Here is a 23,324-nt window from a genome sequence, read left to right on the forward strand (position 1 = left end):
GCCACGCCACTTGGTAGGAGCGACCGGTCAGGTAGGACGCAATCCAAGAGTGAGCCGCGCCGGAGATGCCCAGCTCGGAGAGGGTGGAGAGGAGGATCTGATGGTTCACAGTATTAAAAGGCAGCAGACAGGTCTAGAAGGACAAGAGCAGAGGAGAGAGAGTTAGCTTTAGCAGTGCGGAGAGCCTCCGTGACACAGAGAAGAGCAGTCTCAGTTGAATGACCAGTCTTGAAACCTGACTGGTTTGGATCAAGAAGGTCATTCTGAGAGAGATAGCAAGAGAGTTGGCTAAAGACGGCACGCTCAATAGTTTTGGAGAAAAAAGAAAGAAGGGATACTGGTCTGTAGTTGTTGACATCAGAGGGATCGAGTTGGTTTTTTGAGAAGGGGTGCAACTCTCGCTCTCTTGAAGACGGAAGGGACATAGCCAGCGGTCAAGGATGAGTTGATCAGCGAGGTGAGGTAAGGGAGAAGGTCACCGGAGATGGTCTGGAGAAGAGAGGAGGGGATAGGGTCAAGCGGACAGGTTGTTGGGCGGCCGGCCGTCACAAGTCGCAAGATTTTATCTGGAGAGAGAGGGGAGAAAGAAGTCAAAGCATAGGGTAGGGCAGTGTGAGCAGGACCAGCAGTGTCATTTGACTTAACAAACGAGGATCGGATGTCGTCCACAGAGAGGGAGGAGGGGGGGAGGATTCAGCAGGGAGGAGAAGGTGGCAAAGAGCTTCCTAGGGTTAGAGGCAGATGCTTGGAATTTAGAGTGGTAGAAAGTGGCCTTAGCAGCAGAAACAGATGAAGAAAATGTATAGAGGAGGGAGTGAAAAGATGCCAGGTCCGCAGGGAGTCTAGTTTTCCTCCATTTCCGCTCGGCTGCCCGGAGCCCCGTTCTGTGAGCTCGCAATGAGTCATCAAGCCACGGAGCTGGAGGGGAGGACCGAGCCGGCCGGGAGGATAGGGGACATAGAGCGTCAAAGGATGCAGAAAGGGAGGAGAGGAGGGTTGAGGAGGCAGAATCAGGAGATTGGAGGGAGAAGGATTGAGCAGAGGGAAGAGATGATAGGATGGAAGAGGAGAGAGTAGCGGGAGAGAAGAGAGAGCGAAGGTTGCGACGGCGCATTACCATCTGAGTAGGGGCAGAGTGAGTAGTGTTGGAGGAGAGCGAGAGAGAAAAGGATACAAAGTAGTGGTCGGAGACATGGAGGGGAGTTGCAGTGAGATTAGTAGAAGAACAGCATCTAGTAAAGATGAGGTCAAGCGTATTGCCTGCCTTGTGAGTAGGGCGGGATGGTGAGAGGGTGAGGTCAAAAGAGGAGAGAAGTGGAAAGAAGGAGGCAGAGAGAAATGAGTCAAAGGTAGACGTAGGGAGGTTGAAGTCCCCCAGAACAGTGAGGGGTGAGCCATCCTCAGGAAAGGAACTTATCAAGGCGTCAAGCTCATTGATGAACTCTCCAAGGGAACCTGGAGGGCGATAGATGACAAGGATATTAAGCTTAAATGGGCTAGTGACTGTGACAGCATGGAATTCAAATGAGGAGATAGACAGATGGGTCAGGGGAAAAATAGAGAATGTCCATTTGGGAGAGATGAGGATTCCTGTGCCACCACCCCGCTGACCAGATGCTCTCGGGGTATGCGAGAACACATGGTCAGACGAGGAGAGAGCAGTAGGAGTAGCAGTGTTTTCAGTGGTAATCCATGTTTCCGTCAGCGCCAAGAAGTCGAGGGACTGGAGGGTAGCATAGGCTGAGATGAACTCTGCCTTGTTGGCAGCAGAACGGCAGTTCCAGAGGCTGCCTGAGACCTGGAACTCCACGTGGGTGGTGCGTGCAGGGACCACCAGGTTAGAGAGGCAGCAGTCACGCGGTGTGAGGCGTTTGTATAGCCTGTGCGGAGAGGAGAGAACAGGGATAGACAGAGGCATAGTTGACAGGCTGCAGAAAATGGCTACAATAATGCAAAGGAGATCGGAATGAAATGAACTAAACATCTGGGAAAGGAGAGAGCGGGGCCTCCCTCACCACAACACCCAAATATAACTCTCCCAACTTCCACCTCAGAAACTATAATTGTTGTAAACTACAGCGGTTCAATGTTTTCTAGGAATAGACTAACTTAGTTTATTCAGCTAGCTAACTAGGTACAGTATTCTTCCGTAAAATCGTCCAGGGCACCTAGTTATAAGACGCCACAGCCAGCTAGCATGCCGGACTCCAACAACACGGTTTAGCACCAATACTCGGCCACAACAAACCACCAGTGTGTCAACATGCCAAGCAGATCGTTCGTGTCCGTGTCTAACGTTGTGGGTTAGTCCCGACAGCTTGAGCGAGTCCGTCGTCACCTCGTGGGGCATCAACGATCATGAGGAAGGTGAGTGATCAGCCCAGAACTACACGGCAGGACCTGGTCAATGACCTGAAGAGAGCTGGGACCACAGTCTCAAAGAAAACCATTAGTAACACACTACGCCGTCATGGATAAAAATCTTGCAGCGCACGCAAGGTCCCCCTGCTCAAGCCAGCGCATGTCCAGGCCCGTCTGAAGTTTGCCAATGACCATCTGGATGATCCAGAGGAGGAATGGGAGAAGGTCATGTGGTCTGATGAGACAAAAATAGAGCTTTTTGGTATAAACTCCACTCGCCGTGTTTGGAGGAAGAAGAAGGATGAGTACAACCCCAAGAACACCATCCCAACCGTGAAGCATGGAGGTGGAAACATCATTCTTTGGGGATGCTTTTCTGCAAAGGGGACAGGACGACTGCACCGTATTGAGGGGAGGATGGATGGGGCCATGTATTGCGAGATCTTGGCCAACAACCTCCTTCCCTCAGTAAGAGGATTGAAGCTGGGTCTTCCAGCATGACAACGACCCGAAACACACAGCCAGGGCAACTAAGGAGTGGCTCCGTAAGAAGCATCTCAAGGTCCTGGAGTGGCCTAGCCAGTCTCCAGACCTGAACCCAATAGAAAATCTTTGGAGGGAGCTGAAAGTCCGTATTGCCCAGCGACGGCCCCGAAACCTGAAGGTCTGTATGGAGGAGTGGGCCAAAATCCCTGCTGCAGTGTGTGCAAACCTGGTCAAGACCTACAGGAAACGTATGATCTCTGTAATTGCAAACAAAGGTTTCTGTACCGAATATTAAGTTCTGCTTTTCTGAAATATCAAATACTTATGTCATGCAATAAAATGCAAATTAATTACTTAAAAATCATACAATGTGATTTTCTGGATTTTTGTTTTAGATTCTGTCTCACAGTTGAAGTGTACCTATGATAAAAATTACAGACCTCTACATGCTTTGTAAGTAGGAAAACCTGCAAAATCGGCAGTGTATCAAATACTTGTTCTCCCCACTGTAAGTTCTCAACAACAGGTTATGGTCAATAATATCAAAGGCTGCACTGAAATCTAACAGTACAGCTCCCACAATCTTCTTATTATCAATTTATTTCAACCAGTCAGTCATTTGTGTCAGTGCAGAACATGTTGAGTGCCCTTCTCTATAAGCATGCTGAAAGTCTGTTATTAATTTGTTTACAGAGAAATAGCATTGTATTTCGTCAAACACCATTTTTCCGAACAGTTTGCTAAGAGCTGGCAGCAAGCTGATAGGTCTGCTGTTAGAACCAGTAAAGGCTGCTTTACCACTCTTGGGTAGTGGAATGACTTTGGCTTCCCTCCAGGCCTGAGGACAAAGACCTTCCTCTAGGCTCAGATTAAAGATATGACAGATAGGAGTGGCTACAGAGTCAGCTACCATCCTCAGTCGCTTTCCATCTAAGATGTCAATGCCAGGAAGTTTGTCATTACTGATCGATAACAATAATTCTTCCACCTCTCCCACTCTAACTTTACCAAAATTCTAACTTGTAATGCTTTTCTTTCATTATTTGTTTTTTTATGCATGAGTACGATGGCTCACTGTTCGTTGTTGGCATTTCCTGCTGAAGTTTGCCCACTTTGCAAATGAAGTTATCATTAAAATAATTGGCAACATCAAATGGTTTTGTGATAAATAAGCCATCTGATTCGATGAAAGATGGAGTTGAATTTGTCTTTCTGCCCACAATTTCATTTAAATTACTCCAAAGTTTTTTTTTATTTTCCTTCATTCTTTATATTGTTGATCTTGGCTTCATAATACAGTTTCTTATTTTTGTTGAGTTGAATCACATAATTTCTCAATTTGCAGTAAATCAGCCAGTCAGATGTGCAGCCAGATTTAATAGCCACTCCTTTTACCCCATCTCTTTCAACCATTTTTCAATTCCTCATCAATCCATGGAGCCTTAACATTTCTAACAGTCAGTTTCTTAACAGGTGCATGTTCATCAATAATTGGAAGAAGCAATTTCATAAATTCATGAAGTGCAGCGTCTGGATGCTGTTAATCACATCAGACCAACAAATATTTTTAACATCATCCACATAAGAATCACAGCAAAATCTTACACTATTTTAGGCCCAGCTTTTAGAACTTTGGCTTTCCTGGATATAGCCACTATATTGTGATCACTGCATCCAATGGGTACAGATACAGCTTTAGGACAAAGTTCTACAGTATTAGTAAAAATGTGATCAATACATGTGGATGATCTTGTTTCTGTAGTGTTTGCAAACACCCTGATAGGTTGATTAGTAACCTGAACCAAATTACAGGCACTGGTTACAGTGAGAAGCTTCCTCTCGAGTGGACAGCTTGATGAAACTAGTCAATATTCAGGTCCCCATCATACACCATCAAGCATTTCACACATATTATTTAGATACTGACTGTTAGCACTTGGTGGCCTACAGCAACACCCCAAAATAAAAACTTTAGATGTGCCAGGTGAACCTGAAACCACTACACTTCAATAACACTTGACATAAGATCTTCTCTAAGTATTACAGGGATACGAGACTTAGTGATTCCGAGCGAATCCCACCATGAAATATCGCACTCATTATCAGAGAACCGTGGTTATGAAAGTAACCTTGAGATTTCCTCTTTAACCTCTTAAGGATCAGACCCTTCTTTTCAATTCCCGCCTAAAATGACATACCCAAATCTAACTGCCCCTCAGGACCTGAAGCAAGAATATGCATATTCTTGGTACTATTTGAAAGGAACCACTTTGAAGTTTGTGGAAATGTGAAATTAATGTAGGAGAACATAACACAATAGATCTGGTAAAAGATAAACAAAAAAACTAAGTTTCCTATTTTTGTTGCATCATCTTCAACATGAAAAAGAAAAGCCATACATTCAGATAGGAAGCTGGAGGTAATTTAGATGTCTACAAGAGGGCAACAGTGTATGTGCAAAGTTTCACACTGATCCCTTCAAGAATGAGGGAGCTACATAACATTTAGTATCAAGTCACCCAGGTGTCCCTCACGAGTTTGCCCAAATGTATCCAAGTGGCCTCCAAGTGGCAGAATTGGTAAATTTATATATTTAAGTACATAACTATAGAGAACATACAGAAATGCTATGGTAATACAAAATACAAGTTTACACACACCCAGGAATGTCATACATGATGGATCATTAGCTTCCCTACATAAAAAGGTACTAACAGGAGACGTGACGAGAATACTGTTCCAATGCCTCCCAACACAGAAGTGAACTATTTAAGATAAGGGCCAAATTAGCAGCCAACACGGATATAATGTCATAAGTGAACACAAAGTGAATATATAAACTCAGCAAAAACAGAAACATCCCTTTTTCAGCACCCTGTCTTTCAAAGATAATTCGTAAAAATCCAAATAACTTCACAGATCTTCATTGTAAAAGGGTTTAAACACTGTTTCCCATTCTTGTTTAATGAACCATAAACAATTAATGAACATGCACCAGTGGAACGGTCATTAAGACACTAACAGCTTACAGACGGTAGGTAATTAAGGTTACAGTTATGAAAATGTAGGACACTAAAGAGGCCTTTCTACTGACTCTGAAAAACACCAAAAGAAAGATACCCAGGGTCCCTGCTCATCTGCGTGAAAGTGCCTTAGGCACGCTGCAAGGAGGCATGAGGACTGCAGATGTGGCCAGGGCAATAAATTGCAATGTCCATACTGTGAGACGCCTAAGACAGCGCTACAGGGAGACAGGATGGACAGCTGATCGTCCTCGCAGTGGCAGACCACATGTAACAACACCTGCACAGGATCAGTACATCCGAACATCACACCTGCGGTACAGGTACAGGATGGCAACAACAACTGCCCGAGTTACACCAGGAACGCACAATCCCTCCATCAGTGCTCAAACTGTCCGCAATAGGCTGAAAGAGGCTGGACTGCGGGCTTGTAGGCCTGTTGTAAGGCAGGTCCTCACCAGACATCACAGGCAACAACGTTGCCTATGGGCACAAACCCACCGTCGCTGGACCAGACAGGACTTGCAAAAAGTGCTCTTCACTGACGAGTCGCGGTTTTGTCTCACTAGGGGTGATGGTCGGATTCGTGTTTATCGTCGAAGGAATGAGCGTTACACCGAGGCCTGTACTCTGGAGCTGGATCGATTTGGAGGTGGAGGGTCCGTCATGGTCTGGGGCGTTGTGTCACAGCATTATCGGACTGAGCTTGTTGTCATTGCAGGCAATCTCAATGCTGTGCGTTACAGGGAAGACATCCTCTTCCCTCATGTGGTACCCTTCCTGCAGGCTCATCCTGACATGACCCTCCAGCATGACAATGCCACTAGCCATACTGCTTGTTCTGTTCGTGATTTCCTGCAAGACAGGAATGTCAGTGTTCTGCCATGGCCAGCGAAGAGCCCGGATCTCAATCCCATTGAGCACGTCTGGGACCTGTTGGATCGGAGGGTGAGGGCTAGGGCCATTCCCCCCAGAAATGTCCGGGAACTTGCAGGTGCCTTGGTGGAAGAGTGGGGTAACACCTCACAGCAAGAACTGGCAAATCTGGTGCAGTCCATGAGGAGGAGATGCACTGAAGTACTTAATGCAGCTGTTACTTTTGATTTTGACCCCCCCCCCCCTTTGTTCAGGGACACATTATTCAATTTCTGTTAGTCACATGTCTGTGGAACTTGTTCAGTTTATGTCTCAGTTGTTGAATCCTGTTATGTTCATAGACATATTTACACATGTTAAGTTTGCTGAAAATAAACGCAGTTGACAGTGAGAGGACGTTTCTTTTTATGCAGAGTTTATATATAGATGGCCGGGCGGGGGTAGGTGTGGATCCAGCAGCAGAGGTCGGACTGAATACATTTTTAAAATCAGTCAGAATACTTTTACGGATGAGCCCTGCATCAATACATCAAATAAACAACACATATCTATAAACAGATATATTATATGCATTTCAATTAACAGGTGTGCCTTCTTAAAAGTTAATTTGTGGAATTTCTTTCCTTCTTAATGCGTTTGAGCCAATCATATTATGGCAAGAACAGCTCAAATAAGCAAATAGAAACGACAGTCCGTCATTACTTTAAGACATGAAGGTCAGTCAATACGGAACATTTCTAGAACTTTGAAGTTTCTTCAAGTGCAGTCACAAAAACCATCAAGTGCTATGATGAAACTGGCTCTCATGAGGACCGCCACAGGAATGGAAGACCCAGAGATACCTCTGCTTTATATATATAGCAATCAAAGAAAAAACATCAAAAATATCTCAAATTAATAATATGCAACCGTTCAAACAACTGCATTAGCATGAGTAGAAAAAACGTATTTCACTTACCAGTCTAAAGTGGCGTCCTCTCCTTCCAAAAACATATAATCTTCAACTGTTGAGTCTAAACTATATTCACTAAGTCCTCATCTACTGGTTCTGTGACACTTTCCCGGTCGATTTCTGCTATAATCTCGTCCAAATCTGTAAACCTGGACTTTGATTTAGCTTTTCCAGTATTAGTAGCCATATTGTACTTTCAAAATTTGCAGAACATTTTTGTTTATTCAATCGAGATGTGCGTAACGCGATGCGCCACATCCTTGTTTAGATTTCCAATAGACACTAAACCACATTGCGCGTGTGCTGAATACACAGGCTTTTCCTCAGACAAAGGACCATCTCATGCTCCTGTAAAGCCCAGCTCATTGGCTATCTAGCTAGATATGTTTCAAAACGATAGGTGGTCATTGGACCAAGATACAGTCAATCAAGTGAACAATGCCCACCTCATTGGTGCGTAATCATGTCAGTTCTTGGTGGGCTCAAATAGCTTTTGTGTAGCCTATACATCATGCAGAATGATGGAAAAAGAGGTTGCCTTCTTGAGTATCGCAGAAAAAACTAACTTGGCTGGGTGAAACAAGGTGTAGCGTTTATATTGTCTAAATGTTTTGTTGCAAGTTGAACGAGTCTGAATTCAGGCTAAACGCTGTATACAACATGGATCATGTTAGGATATAAAAATTGATTTTATCAAACAAAACAACTCATTTTATCTCTGGGACCCTCAGGATGACAAATCAGAGCAAGATTACTGAATGTAAGTACATTATTTACCTTCAGAGGTGAATGTATCAAACCAGTTGCCTTGAGAAAAGTGTTTTGTTGTTGTGCACTATCTTCAAACAATAGCAATGGTATTTTTTCCGCTGTAATACCCACTGTAAATTGGACACTGCAGTTAGATATAAGACATGTATATGTCCGTGAAAATGTGCTTTTGTTTACAACGTCATTGTAGTCACATTATCCGTATTGCGCAACAACTGTCCCGATTTCGGGACACCCATCCAGTAGAGGTTAAAAGCCATTGTAAAATGTTTGTCTGCCCCTAGTGGCTAGATGAACACCTTAACCCATAAGCGTCTAATGAAAAACTGTATTTGGCCTTAACTGCTAATAGCCCATACAAACGCATTAAATAACAGATTCACTACATAGAACAGAGTCACAAAACAAATCAAAAGGAAGTTTGTTCTGAAGTGTCTGTCCTATATCTGAGAGATACTGTATAGGAAGATCAGGAAACATTTATTTAACCCCTTATTTCTGGCACTAAACAGTCTCCATATATACTTCCATTCATTTTTTAAACTGGTACCGTGAGACCTCCAGACGAGTTGTGAGGCCTGTGTGCAAAACAACCTACATGTACATGTTCGTGAGAGTCGCACCTTTCCACAGAGCGGTCATATTAGAATGTCGGCCAAACTGTTTGGACGGTACAGACAGAAGTTGGCAGATCGGCTGTACCGACTTCAGACGAGTCCCAAGGCGCTTGTGGAGCAAAACGGAAAACACCATAGTGTTCGTGAGAGACTCATCTTTCCATAGAGGGGTCATAATAGTTTGTAGGCCAAACCGTTCGGACGCTACAGACGATTTTGTGATAAGACCGATTTCCCGGATATCTCACGGTCTGATAAACACCACTCTAGCTCTGTCACCTTTCACTGCAGATGTGGAAGTGTGACATAGGCGGATGTGGTAGATTAAGATGCATCCAATGCAAAAAAAACATATCTTTAGTTTAAACTGATCGCTTTTTATGGGGATTGTTTTATTATGATAATCAGATTTCCGTGGGGCCGAAGACAATCGACCTTAGGGGGTTAAACGGTCTATACAAAGTCCTTGACGCATCTACTCCGACAATAACTATTTAGTGTGTGTATGCGTGTTCCGCCTTACCTTTCCGCTGCTGGGGATGATGAAACTGTTACTGTCGTTGAATAGGTGCACCTGTGGTGGCAGCACCTGGGGACAGGGTTTGCTGTTGAACTCTCTGATGCCGGCGCACGTCATCATACTCTCATAGTACTTGTATACTGGGTCCTTGTCCTCCTCTCGTAGCTGCAGACACACACACACACATAATCCATCATATCTTTTTTATATACAGCTTTTCTGAAATCAACGTTTTCACCATTTGCTCCAGTCCTGTAACTTACCCAATTCAGGGTGGTAGTTTGACACTATGGGCTGTGTCCCAAATGGTACCATGTTCCCTATATAGTGCACTACTTTTGTTCAGGACCCATATGGCTTTGGTCAAAAGTAGTGCACTATAAAGGGAAAAGGGTGCCATTTGTGACGCATACTATGACTGTGTAATTTACCTCAGGGGTGAGATGAGGGATGTAACGCTTGGGAACAAGGTGGTAGATCCTGGTTAGAAGCTTGATGGGTATGTTGGGGGCAGTTATGGGGATGAAGAGGGGTTCGGGGTCCACCCCCGAGGTGAGGTCCCACAGGGTAGAGACGCGGATGCCTCGATTGGGCTGGATCTCATGGTCCACGTTAGACATAGCTGGACAGGGAGAGGAGGAGACACTTTCATTTGCTTGTTTAAGTTGATGTGCAATGTTTCATTCATTTGGTCAATAGAGAATAGAATGCAACTTTGTTGTACATTCTGAGACAAATGTGCCTTTGGCGCCCACTCACAAGTCCCCAAATACAGTCACCCTGGATAGGAACTTACTGTAAACGGGAAGCATCTGGTTCTGGTCATTCTCTGCTGCTGTGGTCTGTTTGGTGATCTTGCGTTTGAAGCAGGAGCAGCCCAACATACAGTCTGGCCTGTAGCAGTGGAGTGGACCCCTGGACACCCGGGCCAGGCTGGAACACACACACCCCAGCCTGCAGAACTCAGAACCACACTCTGGACCGTCCACTTGGCTGGACTTGGGGGCACTGCTCTTAGGAAGACCCTGTAGGGTACAGACAGAGAGACCATCAGACAGTGTGTGTGTGTGTGTGTATATGTGTGTGTGTGTGTGTGTGTGTGTGTGTGTCAGACCTACCTGTGCAGTGAGCAGGGCCCTCAGGGCCGTCTCCACCCTCTCAGTAGTGATGTGTGTTCTGTCGTGTCCCTGGTAGAAGGTGGCATCCTCCATCTCCATCATTTTCAGCTGGATCTTAGAGAGGCCAACCAGTCTGAGCTGGTTCTTAGAGAGGCCACTCAACCCGCTGGAGAGGCTTCCTCCTGGGCTGGTGTCCCTCCTCACTGCCCCCTTATCTGGAGGAGACCTATAGGTACGAGGATAATGTTTATTCAAAAGCTTTATTGTCCATTGTAGGGTAAAAAACTGAGACTTGCTCAATCTCAAACAAACATATCTACAGAACATCACAACTATGAAAAATGTCAGACTCATTTCATATTGCTTTGAGTCAACATCAAATATAGAGAGATGTCTATACTCTATGACTTGGCATGGGTATTACGTGTCTTTAATTGCATGCCCTTACCTTTGTGCAGTAGGGCTGGTGACTTTAACCTCAGCTATAGCTTTAGCAGCAGTAGTTTTGTTACTGTTGGAGACCTGAATGGGCCGTAGTAGAGAGGCAGATCTGCCTTTGCCCTGTGCTGGTGTTATATGGTGCTGTTTGCCTTGTGCTGGTGTTATATGGTGCTGTTTGCCTTGTGCTGGTGTTATATGGTGCTGTTTGCCTTGTGCTGGTGTTATATGGTGCTGTTTGCCTTGTGGTGGGGCATGTTTTGGTTTGGGCTTGGCTGCTTTAGGAGGGGTCATGTGGTCGTTGATAGGTGGAGGGGGCTCCTTTAGAGCAGCGTACAGGAGAGGTTTCCGGGAGAGGGGGCAGGGTCTACAGAAGGCCGGTGGCTGAGGCGGAAGGGCCCGCGTCTTCAGAACGCTGTCGAGGGTCCGCACGTAGCTGGTGCTGGTCACAGGTAGCTGATAAGCCACGGAGCCCAGGGGGTTGTGGGAGAAAGCGGCGGCGTAGGCCCTGATTCGCTGGGCCTGGCTCTCCAGGTATTGGTTGAGCATGTCGCTGCAGAAGGCAGAGCGGTTGGGGTTGTGGTTCTGAGAGGACTCTCTGGTCCTTATGAACTTTTCCCTCCAGCCCTTGATTTTGGTCAGGTCACTGGTCTTCCCCGTCCTGGAGACAAAGGACCTGCTTCCATCTGCACAGAGAGGCGACAAGGTCATTAGAGAGAGACACAGGCCCAATTTCAAATCAACCACTAGACCCTTAACCTAGCCTCTACCCCCTTAGTGTTTGGAGTATACAAGGTAATTAGAGAGAGACAAAAGGCTCAATTCCAAATCAACCTCTAGTCTAGACCCTTCACCTAGCCACTACCTCTTCGGGGTATGGAGACTAAGTATATTGCACCTATCCAGTCCCTTCAGATCTGCAAACACTGACGAGGATGGGGCTTGGGGGTTATTATCGGACCAAACAATAACCTCAACCATTAACACTCCCTCATTCTACCACAGTATAGCTGTGGAGGGAGTCACATCACTAGGGCTAATTCTGAGTGTTTAGGTTGGTGTAAATCCCGTAATTGCCTTGCCTTATTATCTGTGGATGAAGACAGTAAACTGCTTATTAAGGACTCAGTGACTCTAATGCATTAAACTAGCTGAGCCATGTAATTGAAAAACCGCTATCATCTTTCAAGTGTAATTCATTTACTACTAGGCTAGGCATTAACATTTCTCAATTAGGGAATAATAATAATAATAATAATAATAATAATAATAATAATAATAATAATAATAATATGTCAATTAATACGTTCCCTTGTTGGCAACTATGACAAAATCCCCGGGCCTGCTACTAATGGCTTTACTCAAATTAGAATAATAACCCAGTGAAAGCAAGTAAGTCTTGTGTTGACATCCCAGATCATGATCGCTGGAGATTTTGGAGAGTGCACGTGAAAGTCAAAACAACCACCAATCTCACTGTTGTGTTTTGTGGCTATTATTGCTACCGTAGCCTACATTGCTAGTAAATTAACCATTGTTTTCATATCATTACCATCACTCAGTGTGACTCACCAGTGGGGGTAGCGTTGCCCAGCCCTGTGAACACAGGCGAGCAACCCACCCCCAGATACTGTAGATCAATGGCCAGGCCTGAGTCCAGGGAGCTCAACTTCAGACCAACTATAGGGGGAATAACACACAAGAGGTTGTTATGGTTATGAATGGTGGACATGAGCAGAGAAAGGTATAAGCCTAGGTGTGTGTGGTGAGACATGGAAAGAGAGCTAGAGGGGCGAGAGGAAAAGAGAAAGCTTGAGAGTGCATGCATGAGTGTGTGGTGTCCACTCAGCCTCCTGTAGGACAGGATGGATGACTTGTCTGTGTTTAGGTGTGTTCAGGTCCTGTAGTAGGATAGTCTGCAGACAAGCTTTCTCCTCCTCATCACTCTCCACTACTGCTCACACACAGTTAGGTTAGAATAGAATAGAGTGTCATCAGTACTGGAGACACTTTCAGAGACGCATACTGTATTGTGACTGCCAATCAGTGAAAACAACAGTTGGTGTTGATGTTCCATTTTGTGTGTCTCCAGCCGTCTTGTTGCCAAGTACGCCGCTAGATAATGACAAGCCCCTTTCAGAGTATATACAGTAGAATAGAACTTCTTTGCAGCCTTACCAGTTTTCTCTGGGTGTTCCTGCATGACTGGTGACGTGTTACTGGGTGGCATGTCCTCCACATGGACACCAAGAGCTTCCTGTGACACAGAGGAAGAGATTACTTTTTCAATACCGTCTGCACCGTCAGCAAATATACACAAAGTTCCCCACTTGTATTTCCGACTCAGGAGTTCTAAATGAACAGTTCTGGATGTCTGAAACTCCTATTTCCCATAACTCTCAGAGCACGAGTGTCGTGTTTTACCTTGGAAGTAAAGGACACAAAAAGTAGACCCTCCACGTCGTCCAGTTGAGGCTGCATAGCGACAGTTACCGGGCTGCTTGTTGCTGCAACAGCCGCTATCGCCACCTTAGTCCCCTTAGTGACTTTTCCTACATTGCCCCAACGATTGCCCCCTGATTTCCGCCCCTTCTTCCATGGCTTTGGGACGGCAAAGGGTGAGGCGGTGGGGGTTGAAGGTGAGGGGGTAGGGGGGAAAGGTTTGGGTGAGATCTTCTGTAGTTCCGATGTTTTAGGGGTTAAGCTGGCAGCCTTGCCCTCTTGAGGTTCTGGAACCAAAATGGGTGAGGTCATGGTGGGTTCTACAAGCGGAACCTTCTTTGAGGACGGAACCTCAGACTCCATTGGTTCTACAGTGGAAGGTTCCGAAGGCTTTGAACAGCTGTTGGTGTGTAACAAAATTAATTACATTCAGTGAACACACATTAAGGAAAACATACAGTTATTCCTATAACTATTGTTCCCTGAAGGAGAGAAACGAGGAACAACACAGCTGTGGGGAGTTCGGGTGCTAGCTCCCTCTACTGAAGAACATTAGAATCACATCTGACAAGGCCAATGAACACTGTGCCTCACCGGAAGCCCCACCTCCCACAGGTGATAAACCCCATGCACAGATTCATTTATTTAATTCAGTCCATCTTTTCACCGAGCCCAGAACTTGGCAGCACTGGACGAACAGGTGTTGTACCTCATTTCCCTCCTTCAGGGAACAGTAGTTATAGTCATAGCTTTGTTCCCTTTCAGTTAGTCAACTCGGTACAACACAGCTATGAGGACATGAAATCACACCCCACGCTGACCCCAGCAGACACCAAATGACAGGAAAACCTGCGGACCCGGGTACTGCGCAATCTGCACGCTGCCTAATGACCTTCTCCTACCCTAGCCGTAAGCACACTGTGGGCTATACTGAGGGCAGTGACATCCAAGCGATACAACCTTGAGTGATGCCCAACTCGACGCAGCACAAATATCTCTTACAGGCAACCCCTTAAAACAACGCCCAAGACACCGCCAGACCCCTGGTGGAGTGGGCACATACATCATTAGGTAATTCCTGCCTTTTGCTGTCATATGCCAGAGAAATAGCCTCCACAATCCAGTGGGAAAGACGCAGCTTAGAATGCGCCCTACAACGAGCCGGATTAGCAAAACAGACAAAAAATTGGTCACACAGACAGACACCCCTGGTCCGCTCAAAGACACAGGGAATGTAAGCTAGAGACTTCTAGCATAGTCATGACCTTAGGGGCGAAGGCCGCAGCGTCACCTTAGAGTCGCCAAGAGCGAAATTCATGCAGGAGGGGTGAATGGATAACCCTTGGAGATCTCCAATGCGTTTAGCCGAGGCCAAAGCCACGAGCAGGGCGGTCTTGTAGGAGAGGACCTTCAGATCCACAGACTCCATCGGTTCCAAAGGGGGCCTCACACAGCACATCCAAACAAAATCCCAAGTGGGCGCAATAGGTTAAGAAACCGGGCTGAGACGGCGCACACCTTTTTAAAAACCCACAGCTTGGGATGAGCCCCTGGAGTGGCACCATTAATCCCCACATGACACGCTGAAATAGCTGCCATATACACCTTCAGGGTGGGGAATGAACAGCCCTGCAAGAACATTAAAATGTCCACCAGAGAGCTCTGAAAAGGAACAATCCCTTGATTTTGGCAACAACGCTCGAATGCCCGCCACTTATACCCATACAACCCTCTTTTGGAGGGTGCCCTTGCACCCTCCAAACGAGTAGAAATAACGTTAAGAGGTAAACAAACCCCTTGCCATCAGATTGGACCTAAATGAACGATCTCCGCGAACCAAGGTCGTTTGGGCCAATGACAAGCCACAAGGCAAGCCTTCCCATTGCACCCTCTCCAGTGTAGGCTGAATCAGGTCCACAGGGGGAAATGCATAAAGGAGGGTCCCCACTGGTGCGCGAGAGCATCCGTTCACAACGGAGCACTCAGGTCCTTTATTGAGAACAACAGCCAACAATGTGCGTTCTCACAATGCGTAAAAGATCTACATCGGCCCTGTCCAACATTTCCCATGTCTGGGAGACCCAGGGGTGTAGACTCCACTCCCGAGACCGGGGGACCCCTGGATAGCAGAGCCGCACCTGTGTTGAGGTGCCTGGGGAGATATGTTGTCCCGTGCGAGGGAAAGTGCGCAGTGCTCCACAGCAGTAGGAAGCGAGCGAAGGATAAGACGGGGCGAGATCGCACCCATCCCTGTCTGTTGATGTACACCACCACTGTCCCAATGTAGGTCCTCACCAGCACATGCTGGCCTGCCAACAAAGGGAGAAAATGTCTGAGCACTATGTACACCACCAACAGCTCCAGGTAATTGATGTACAGCGTGCTCTGCGACACTGTCCACAACGCCGAATTGAGATGCCCTCGCACAGTGCACCTCACCCTTGGGGGGGATCCGTCTGTCGTGATCACCTTTCGGGATATAACTTGACCCATGGGGTCCCCAGCAACAACAACTGTGGGTCCTTCCACCGAGTCAGAGCCTGTAAGCATGACTGGGACATCCGGAGTGCCCGGATGGAAAGGTCGCATCAGCAACAGCCCAAGGGGAACAACGGCTATCATAGAAGCCATTATCCCCAAAAGGCGCAGGCACTTGCGAAAACACACTGTGTGACCCAACTGAAATTGAGCCAAGCAAAGACAGACACCAGCCTCCCTCTGCGGGGACAAGAATGCACGATTCTCGACTGAGTAACTCAAGACCCAGAAACAGAATGCGCGGAGATGGAGTGAAACAGCTCTTCTCTTGACTCACTATGAAACCCAAAGACTGAACATGGGAAACCAGCATGGGTGTGTAACACCACCTGCTCCCTCGACTCCGCTACCACCAGCCATTTGTCCAGGTAGTCCAATATCCTGAGCCCCAGAAACCACATAGGTGCCAAACCCACCTCCACAACTTTGGTGAAAGTGCGAGGCGAGAGGGAAAGTCCGAAACTCTTAGGCTACAGCCTCGAAATGGAACCTCAGGAACTTTCTGTGAAGGGGATATATGGCCACATTAAAGTACGCATCCTTCAGGTTGATGGAGGTGAACCAATTGCCCTGGCGCACTGACTAACAACCAGCGGTTTGTGAGCATTCTGTATTTGTAGACCCTGAGGTGCTTGTTCAGGGCACGCAGGTCAAAAAATGGGACACAAATCCCTCCCCTTTTTGGAACCAGGAAATACTGGCTGTACCAGCAATCCTGGGCCTCTGACATAGGTAGGAACCACTCGCCTCCTTCTGGAGAAGGGAAGAAATCTCCTCTCTCAAAATGGGCGTTGAGGCCTCCGGAACAGTCGATGTAATGACGTTGTAAAAAAACGTGGGGGAAGCACAATGAATTGTAGCCTGTACCCCAACGTCACTGTTTGCATAATCGAGGGCTACGCTGCGCATGAGCGTCATTGGTCGACAGAGACAGCGAGTCTCCCGTAAAGTGCCATCTGAAGGGGCAGAACGCCACCTTGTGGACTGGAAGAATTTGGTTATTTTTTCACCCCTTTTTTTATTTCCACCCCTTTTGACAACCGAGTGTTTGACTGTAAGCTCACGTGAAGGACATAACTCTTGACACCTGTGAAGACCGTGGAACTTGGTGTAGAAACAATGTGTTTAAGTGCTGACATTTGCCTGAAGCCCGGTCCACCCTGGGTTGGCCATGCCACTTGGGGGTACTGTTGTCACAGCAAATATCTGGGGAGGGGACCATGTCACCTCCCTCTCATCCCGCTAGGTGTGCGTGGGCTACTGTTCTCCGGGCTCGCCGGGAAGGCAGAGTTTGTACCTTCTGACACATTAAATGGTTCAAAACGGGAACAATTCGCCTACCCTGAGCACAGGACAGCTGAAATCGGGTGCTCCTACCGCCAACAGTGCAAGATAAAAAAAAAAGATTAAAAAAATAGGACCACAAGGCTTTATCGTTTAGTTTTAAAAAATAAATGTTTGCCGATCAACTAGGAATGCCTTGGAGATCGACCAGTCAATCGTGCTTGACCGAATGGTGACCGCTGCCGTAGGAGAAATTGTATCATCAAAGTACAACTGCCTGTTTCTCTCCTGCAACTGCGACAAAGTCAACCAAAAGGTGCCACTGCGCCACCACGGTTGCCCCCATGCTTCTCCCGAGAGCAGAGACGGTGCAATGGGACATGCACAAGATGAAATGGGCCGTAGCACAAATCTCATCCAGGAGCTCTGCGTGCAGCTCTCCAGCAGCCAGAACCGTGGCCAGGTCAGCCAACAGCTCAGTCTGGTAAATCTGCAGCATTGAGACCGTGTTCAGGGAATTGGCAGCCACCCCTTGGGCCCGGTACACCTTGTCAAGCTGCGGCCCCACTCCACTGTGTGCAGCTGCTCGACGGCATAGATCAATGAGCGGTGCGCTAGAAGTCAGGGATTCCCCTGTTACATTCGTAGCAAGGACATGTGGCTGCCCCGAAGCCAAGCCCTCCATCTCTGTCTCAGAAAAAAACCAGGAACTGGCCAGAGACACCACGTCGTCATCCAAATGTGAGTCCTGTGTAACACCGAAGGAGACAGATATCAGCTCGCTCTGAGTATACAAAACATTAAGAACAACTGCTCTTTCCATTACATAGACTGACCAGGTGAATCCAGGTGAAAGCTATGATCCCTTATTGATGTCACTTGTTAAATCCACTTAAAAATCAGTGTAGATGAAGGGGAGGAGACAGGTTAAAGGATTTTTAAGCCTTGAAAACAATTGAGACATGGATTGTGTAGGTGTGCCATTCAGAGGGTGAATGGGCAAGACAAAAGATTTAAGTGCCTTTGAACGGGGTATGGTAGTAGGTGCCAGTAGCATCAGTTTGTGTCAAGAATTGCAACACTGACAGGTTTTTGAAGCTCAACAGTTTCCTGTGTGTATCAAGAACAGTCCACCACCCAAAGGACATCCATCCAACTTGACACAACTGTGGGAAGCATTGGGGTCAACATGGGCAAGCATCCCTGTGGAACGTTTGAAGCCTTGTAGAGTCCATATCCCAGCAAATTGAGGCTGTTCTGAGGGCAAAAATATTAGGAAGGTGTTCCTAATGTTAGGTATACTCAGTGTATATCGCCATGCTGGGAGGATAGCTCCATGTGATCTGACCACGAGCCTAGAGCCACATTTGTATCCTGCAACTCAGTCTCCGCCGAGATACAGGCACCCAAGGGAGGAAAGTCAACTTCAGTCCCACTAAGCCTTCTAAGGAAGGATATACACCTCTTGAGAGAACTTGTACACAGCCGGCGACAGTGGTCACACGAGCTGGTTCGATCCAGGGCACTCTGAGCATGCACCCAGCTGAGACATACACAACAACACTTATAAATATCATTCAAAGACATGGTGAAACCTCATGACTGTGGGCAAGGTTGTGAACTCGAACCTGGCTTAACAGCTTTAGTCGACTCGTTTGTGCTAGTCATCTTAGTTACAACCAGTTACCGAGGCTAAACAGCCATAAGAATAACCTGTGGATGGCAGGGCTTCCGGTGAGGCACGGTTTTCACTGGCCTTGTCAGATGTGATTCTAATGTTCTTCAGTAGAGGGCGTTAGCGCGAACTCCCCATAGCTGTGTTGTACAGAGTTGACTGACTGAAAGGGAACAACTGAATTACAGTACAACGTGATAACAAAAATCTTCACTAACCTGAGATCAGCCACGCCATTCACAGTCACAATCTGCTCAGTCCCATCACCACCATCGGGCCTAGCGGAGCTCAGACCAGGGGAGCGGGTATCTCCCTTCCCCGCCTGAGACTGCTCTGGCCTGGGCTTGGCGAGGCGCGGGCTGCCGCTGTCTTCCCGGAAGCCCTTAGCAAAGGGATTATAGTCTATCTTCAGCTGGGTGATCCTGGTGTTCTGGTATGACGTCACAGCATAGAATTCTGTCTGCGGGAATGTGAAGGTCATGACATCCGGACTGAGGAGCTGGAGGTAGAGCAGCTTAGGGTCAAAGCCAAGGTCATCTCCCTCTGCGATGGGGATCACATGTAAACTGGGCCTGTAGCGGTGCATGGAGTGCAACAACACATGCCCCTCCTGGTCCAGGCAGTGGTTAGTCAGTTTGAGTTTATAGAAGGAGACCAGGCTGGCCATCCAGACCTTCCCCAGGGCTGATGAGTCCTGGTGGGGGAAGACTCTGCGTGAGGCCTGGGTGAGTGGTTCGCCAAGACCACTGGGTTCCCACTCCAGGTTCCAGCGATGGCGGAATGTGTCGACGGGGGTGATTGACAGGACCAGAGCATAACGGCGTGTTGGTTCCAGACCTGTCAGGCGGTAGCGGCAGTAGGGGAACATGCGCCGGCCCTGTTTGGTGAGGATCATCTCGGTTCCACAGCGATGGAACTCCTTCCAGACACTGCTGTTCTCCAGAGTGACCCCCACACTACCGCATGACCTCACTGCTGAGAGGCCTCCCTCCTCGGGCTGCAGGCCTCCGGGGGCTGGGCCACTGGCAGCAGGTGATGAAAATGGTGAGGGGAGGGCTAGTTTGGCATCACTGTTTGTCATGGTGGCAGCTGGTGATGAAGATGCTGATGCTATGGGTGGGATGGCTGGCTTAGCATCAGTGTTTGCCTTGCTATACATGGGTAAGGCTATGGTTCCACTCGCTTCTTTGTTTGCAATGGCGTCAGTAGATAAAGCTATGCCTAAGTTAGCTTCACTGTGTGTGGATGATGCCATAGCTAGGTTGACTTCAGTGTTTGTTATGGCATCGGTGGATGAAGCCATGGCTACACTGGTTAAGCTCGCATCCTTGCCTGTCATGGTTACAGATTGGTCCTCCACCCCATCCTTGTTGGCCAGGCTTGGCTCACTGGTGACGCTGTCAGATGAAATTGATGCGGTAATGGCCAAGTCCTCTACCCACTCCTCCATCACTGTAGGGTCCTCCATAGATGAGACAGAGTAAATGTTGTATACTATTATTTTTGTTTAAAGCACCTCAAGTTGAACTATGGTTATTTTCAGTTGACATCCTGGAAGAATCCAAATATAATGTTATGTTAGAATAATGGCTCATATCAATGGCCAGATAATAGTGAACTAACTAACAACATGTCAGGATGTCTACATTAATTATTATGGCATCAAGAAATGAACAATTAGCTGTCCAAATTGTACGTAATAAAAAATGTGTTGTAACATGAGATTGAATTTTAAAAATGCATTGTTTTCAGAATTGTGACTGACATGTCATATCCACTTTGTCTGCTATAGAGTGAAGAAGTGTAGCGTCATCCAACAACTGTAGGCCTATCCCAAAGGCTTGGACTAATTTTGCTGACACCACACTTTACATCAATTTTCTGTTGTTTATCAGCTTCTAGTGGTTTGGGAATTTGCTTGAACAATGGCATTGTATTCATGCAATGTGTCATTCAAGTGTAGCGGAAGAAATTACTCACTATGCTCTCTTCATTGGTAACTTGCGCCAAGGCTTAAACTCGGGCAGATAACAGTCTTTCGTCGGATCCTAAACCAGAGACTAACCACTCACCTGCACAATTAATGCAAGACCCTCTGGTGAGGATCTAAACTGATTAGTTAGTCTACAGGCTAGGTCTACATTAGCCTACAAAACGTTACAAAATAGTTACAAAACAATATCAAAAATTATTAGGCTAAATGTTTAATCATTTTACGCACTAGTAACCAGGGTTGGGGAGTAACGGAGTAACCTGTAACATGTAATCTGATTACAAAAAAAAGGAACCAGCTACATTACCAACCAAAATATTGTAATCAGATTACAGATATTTTTGAAAAACAAGATTACTTCTTGGATTATTTTTATATTTAGAAAGGATATTTGCGGAAGTAAAAAAAATTGACACCTTTCAGTTCTCAGTGACACTCAATTCAGCATTGAAAAAAGGCACAAGTTTAAAGAGTCTGAATACAAGTCAGAGACCACTACGATGACACACCAAATGCATTTGATGGATCCTTTTTGTCTTCTTCTAATGTGGAAGTAATCAGATTAAGTTACAGAGATTGGGTAATCCAAAAGTTACAGATGACAGTTTTGGATAGGCAACTAGTTACTAAGGGATTGCGTTTAGAAAGTCAAATAGCCTAAAGGTCAAATCAAATTCAGATTTTGATTAATCAACAATTTCCTGTAAACTACAGGCTAAAATGCTATTAATTACATTTCCTACTGTAGTGTCCTTGTCAATTTCAGTTCAGAAACAATGCAAATGGTCCTATCATGTATAGACATGCGTAGGATATTGGAGGTTTTATCATTATTATTTGTTAAATATGGTTATTCCAAATCATATTTCTTCTCACCTATCAAACCATTGTTTTCCATGAGCTTTATATGAACCATTGCTTCAAAAACACAAGCCAGTCGAGTAGCCGGTAAAAGTCGCTTGACACCACCCTTCGTCCTGTCCTCACAAAGCCTTGTTATAGGCCTCCAGGTACTTAGCCAGCAAGTTAAAAAGTTGGACATTCACTAACGCCTACCTTTCACAACCGTAGTGTGTGTTGCGCTGTTTGGAGAGCAATTATTACAGCGCAAACTCCAACTGTTGCTTGCCGTCGTAGAAACAAAACACCTCGAAATAATCTTCGAGTATGCACATTAATTCACAAATGGAGGCCGCCAAAGCCACGCAATGTAGCATCGACCATGCACACAGGCGACCAAGGCGCATGCACAACATCAACCCTCAATGGCGCGTGATTTACCACGCCAGCGCGAGGGAAAGCGGGAGTCCATCCCGAGGATCTCTGCCACCTCGAGCCCAATTCGTGGCCTCGGACAACTCCGTCGACAAGTCTGTGCAATAACCAACAAATACACAAATTGACTCTACCTTTGTGAATCGTGCAGGAATCGGATAGTGTTGTGACTCTCTTCGAATCTTGTGCATGTCCTTCCACTTCTAGGCTACCTCTCACTCCTTTCGAACATCTATTCTATTTACATTCTCACTCCACGGAGACACACACACACACATCCGTGCTCGGGGTGTGACGTAAGAGTCACCATGGCGGCGCACACACACACACACTCGGGTTCGGTCAGTATGTGTTTCGCAGGCTCCCTCCAGAGGTTTAGCGGGCTGTTTCTTCCGTGCAACCGCCACACAAAGACATGAAAGGCTACGGACTCAATCTTTAGTCCAACCGATAATGTGAGAAAAAAAACGTGCAGCAGCTCTGTTTTGAACACCTCCATTGGGGAAAATGAAATATTTAGCCTATATTATGTCTGTCTTAGGGCTACCTGTCTGTCTGTATAATATGTCTGTCTGTTTGTATGTATGTATGTATGTACAGTGGCGGCTCCTGAAAAAATTCTCAGGGGGGGCAATTTTTCTGATGATTTAGGTGACCTACACACATTTTTAAAAAGATATGTCCAGCAACAACATGAAGACAGGGGCAGCATATAAGTCAATACCAGAAGCATTTATTGACTGATCTCAAAAGTGTTGGCTTACCAGGGTTGGTGGAGCCCTCAGTTTCATCTTTGCCTCGCAAAGCTAACTCAAACACTCCGCAAAACTTCACACACTGGATTAGCCGGCTGAGGATGTGGCGGTTCTTGCTAATGTCGTAGTAAATATATTTGTTATAGTGAATATGGAATATGATATGTTGAGTAAAATGTTGTGCTAAGATCTATTTAGGT

General features: G+C 46.4%; 2 protein-coding genes across 2 annotated transcripts in view; both read right to left on the reverse strand.

Moving 5' to 3' along the window:
- LOC121552707 (MAX gene-associated protein-like) overlaps window positions 1–11,873 on the reverse strand; it is a 47,310-nt gene extending 35,437 nt beyond the window's left edge. Inside the window, exons 1-5 of the mRNA XM_045211179.1 lie at window positions 11,173–11,873; window positions 10,725–10,950; window positions 10,403–10,631; window positions 10,038–10,228; window positions 9,610–9,771 (exon numbers count right to left, since the gene is read on the reverse strand). Coding sequence (XP_045067114.1) covers window positions 9,610–9,771; window positions 10,038–10,228; window positions 10,403–10,631; window positions 10,725–10,950; window positions 11,173–11,873 — 1,509 coding nt within the window. The remainder of the gene's footprint in view (window positions 1–9,609; window positions 9,772–10,037; window positions 10,229–10,402; window positions 10,632–10,724; window positions 10,951–11,172) is intronic.
- An 847-nt stretch (window positions 11,874–12,720) lies between these two features.
- Window positions 12,721–22,588, reverse strand: LOC121552848 (T-box transcription factor TBX6-like). The gene is made up of 5 exons (XM_041865918.2): window positions 22,504–22,588; window positions 19,320–20,652; window positions 13,587–14,004; window positions 13,341–13,419; window positions 12,721–12,842 (listed from the first exon to the last, which is right to left on the reverse strand). Exons 2-5 carry the CDS (start codon window positions 20,567–20,569, stop codon window positions 12,721–12,723), a joined length of 1,869 nt encoding a protein of 622 aa, XP_041721852.2. The 5' UTR covers window positions 20,570–20,652; window positions 22,504–22,588.
- Window positions 22,589–23,324: the final 736 nt, after the last annotated feature.

The sequence above is a fragment of the Coregonus clupeaformis genome, chromosome 36 (assembly GCF_020615455.1).
Source record: "Coregonus clupeaformis isolate EN_2021a chromosome 36, ASM2061545v1, whole genome shotgun sequence".
Lineage (NCBI taxonomy): Eukaryota > Metazoa > Chordata > Actinopteri > Salmoniformes > Salmonidae > Coregonus > Coregonus clupeaformis.

Coding starts and splice junctions, on each gene's coding strand:
- LOC121552848 (XM_041865918.2), bottom strand. CDS start 20,569: ATGGAGGACCCTACAGTGATGGAGGAGTGGGTAGAGGACTTGGCCATT. Junction 14,005..19,319: donor AATGGCGTGGCTGATCTCAG/GTTAGTGAAGAT, acceptor ACACACCAACAG/CTGTTCAAAGCCTTCGGAAC. Junction 12,843..13,340: donor GGAACACCCAGAGAAAACTG/GTAAGGCTGCAA, acceptor TTCCCCCTATAG/TTGGTCTGAAGTTGAGCTCC.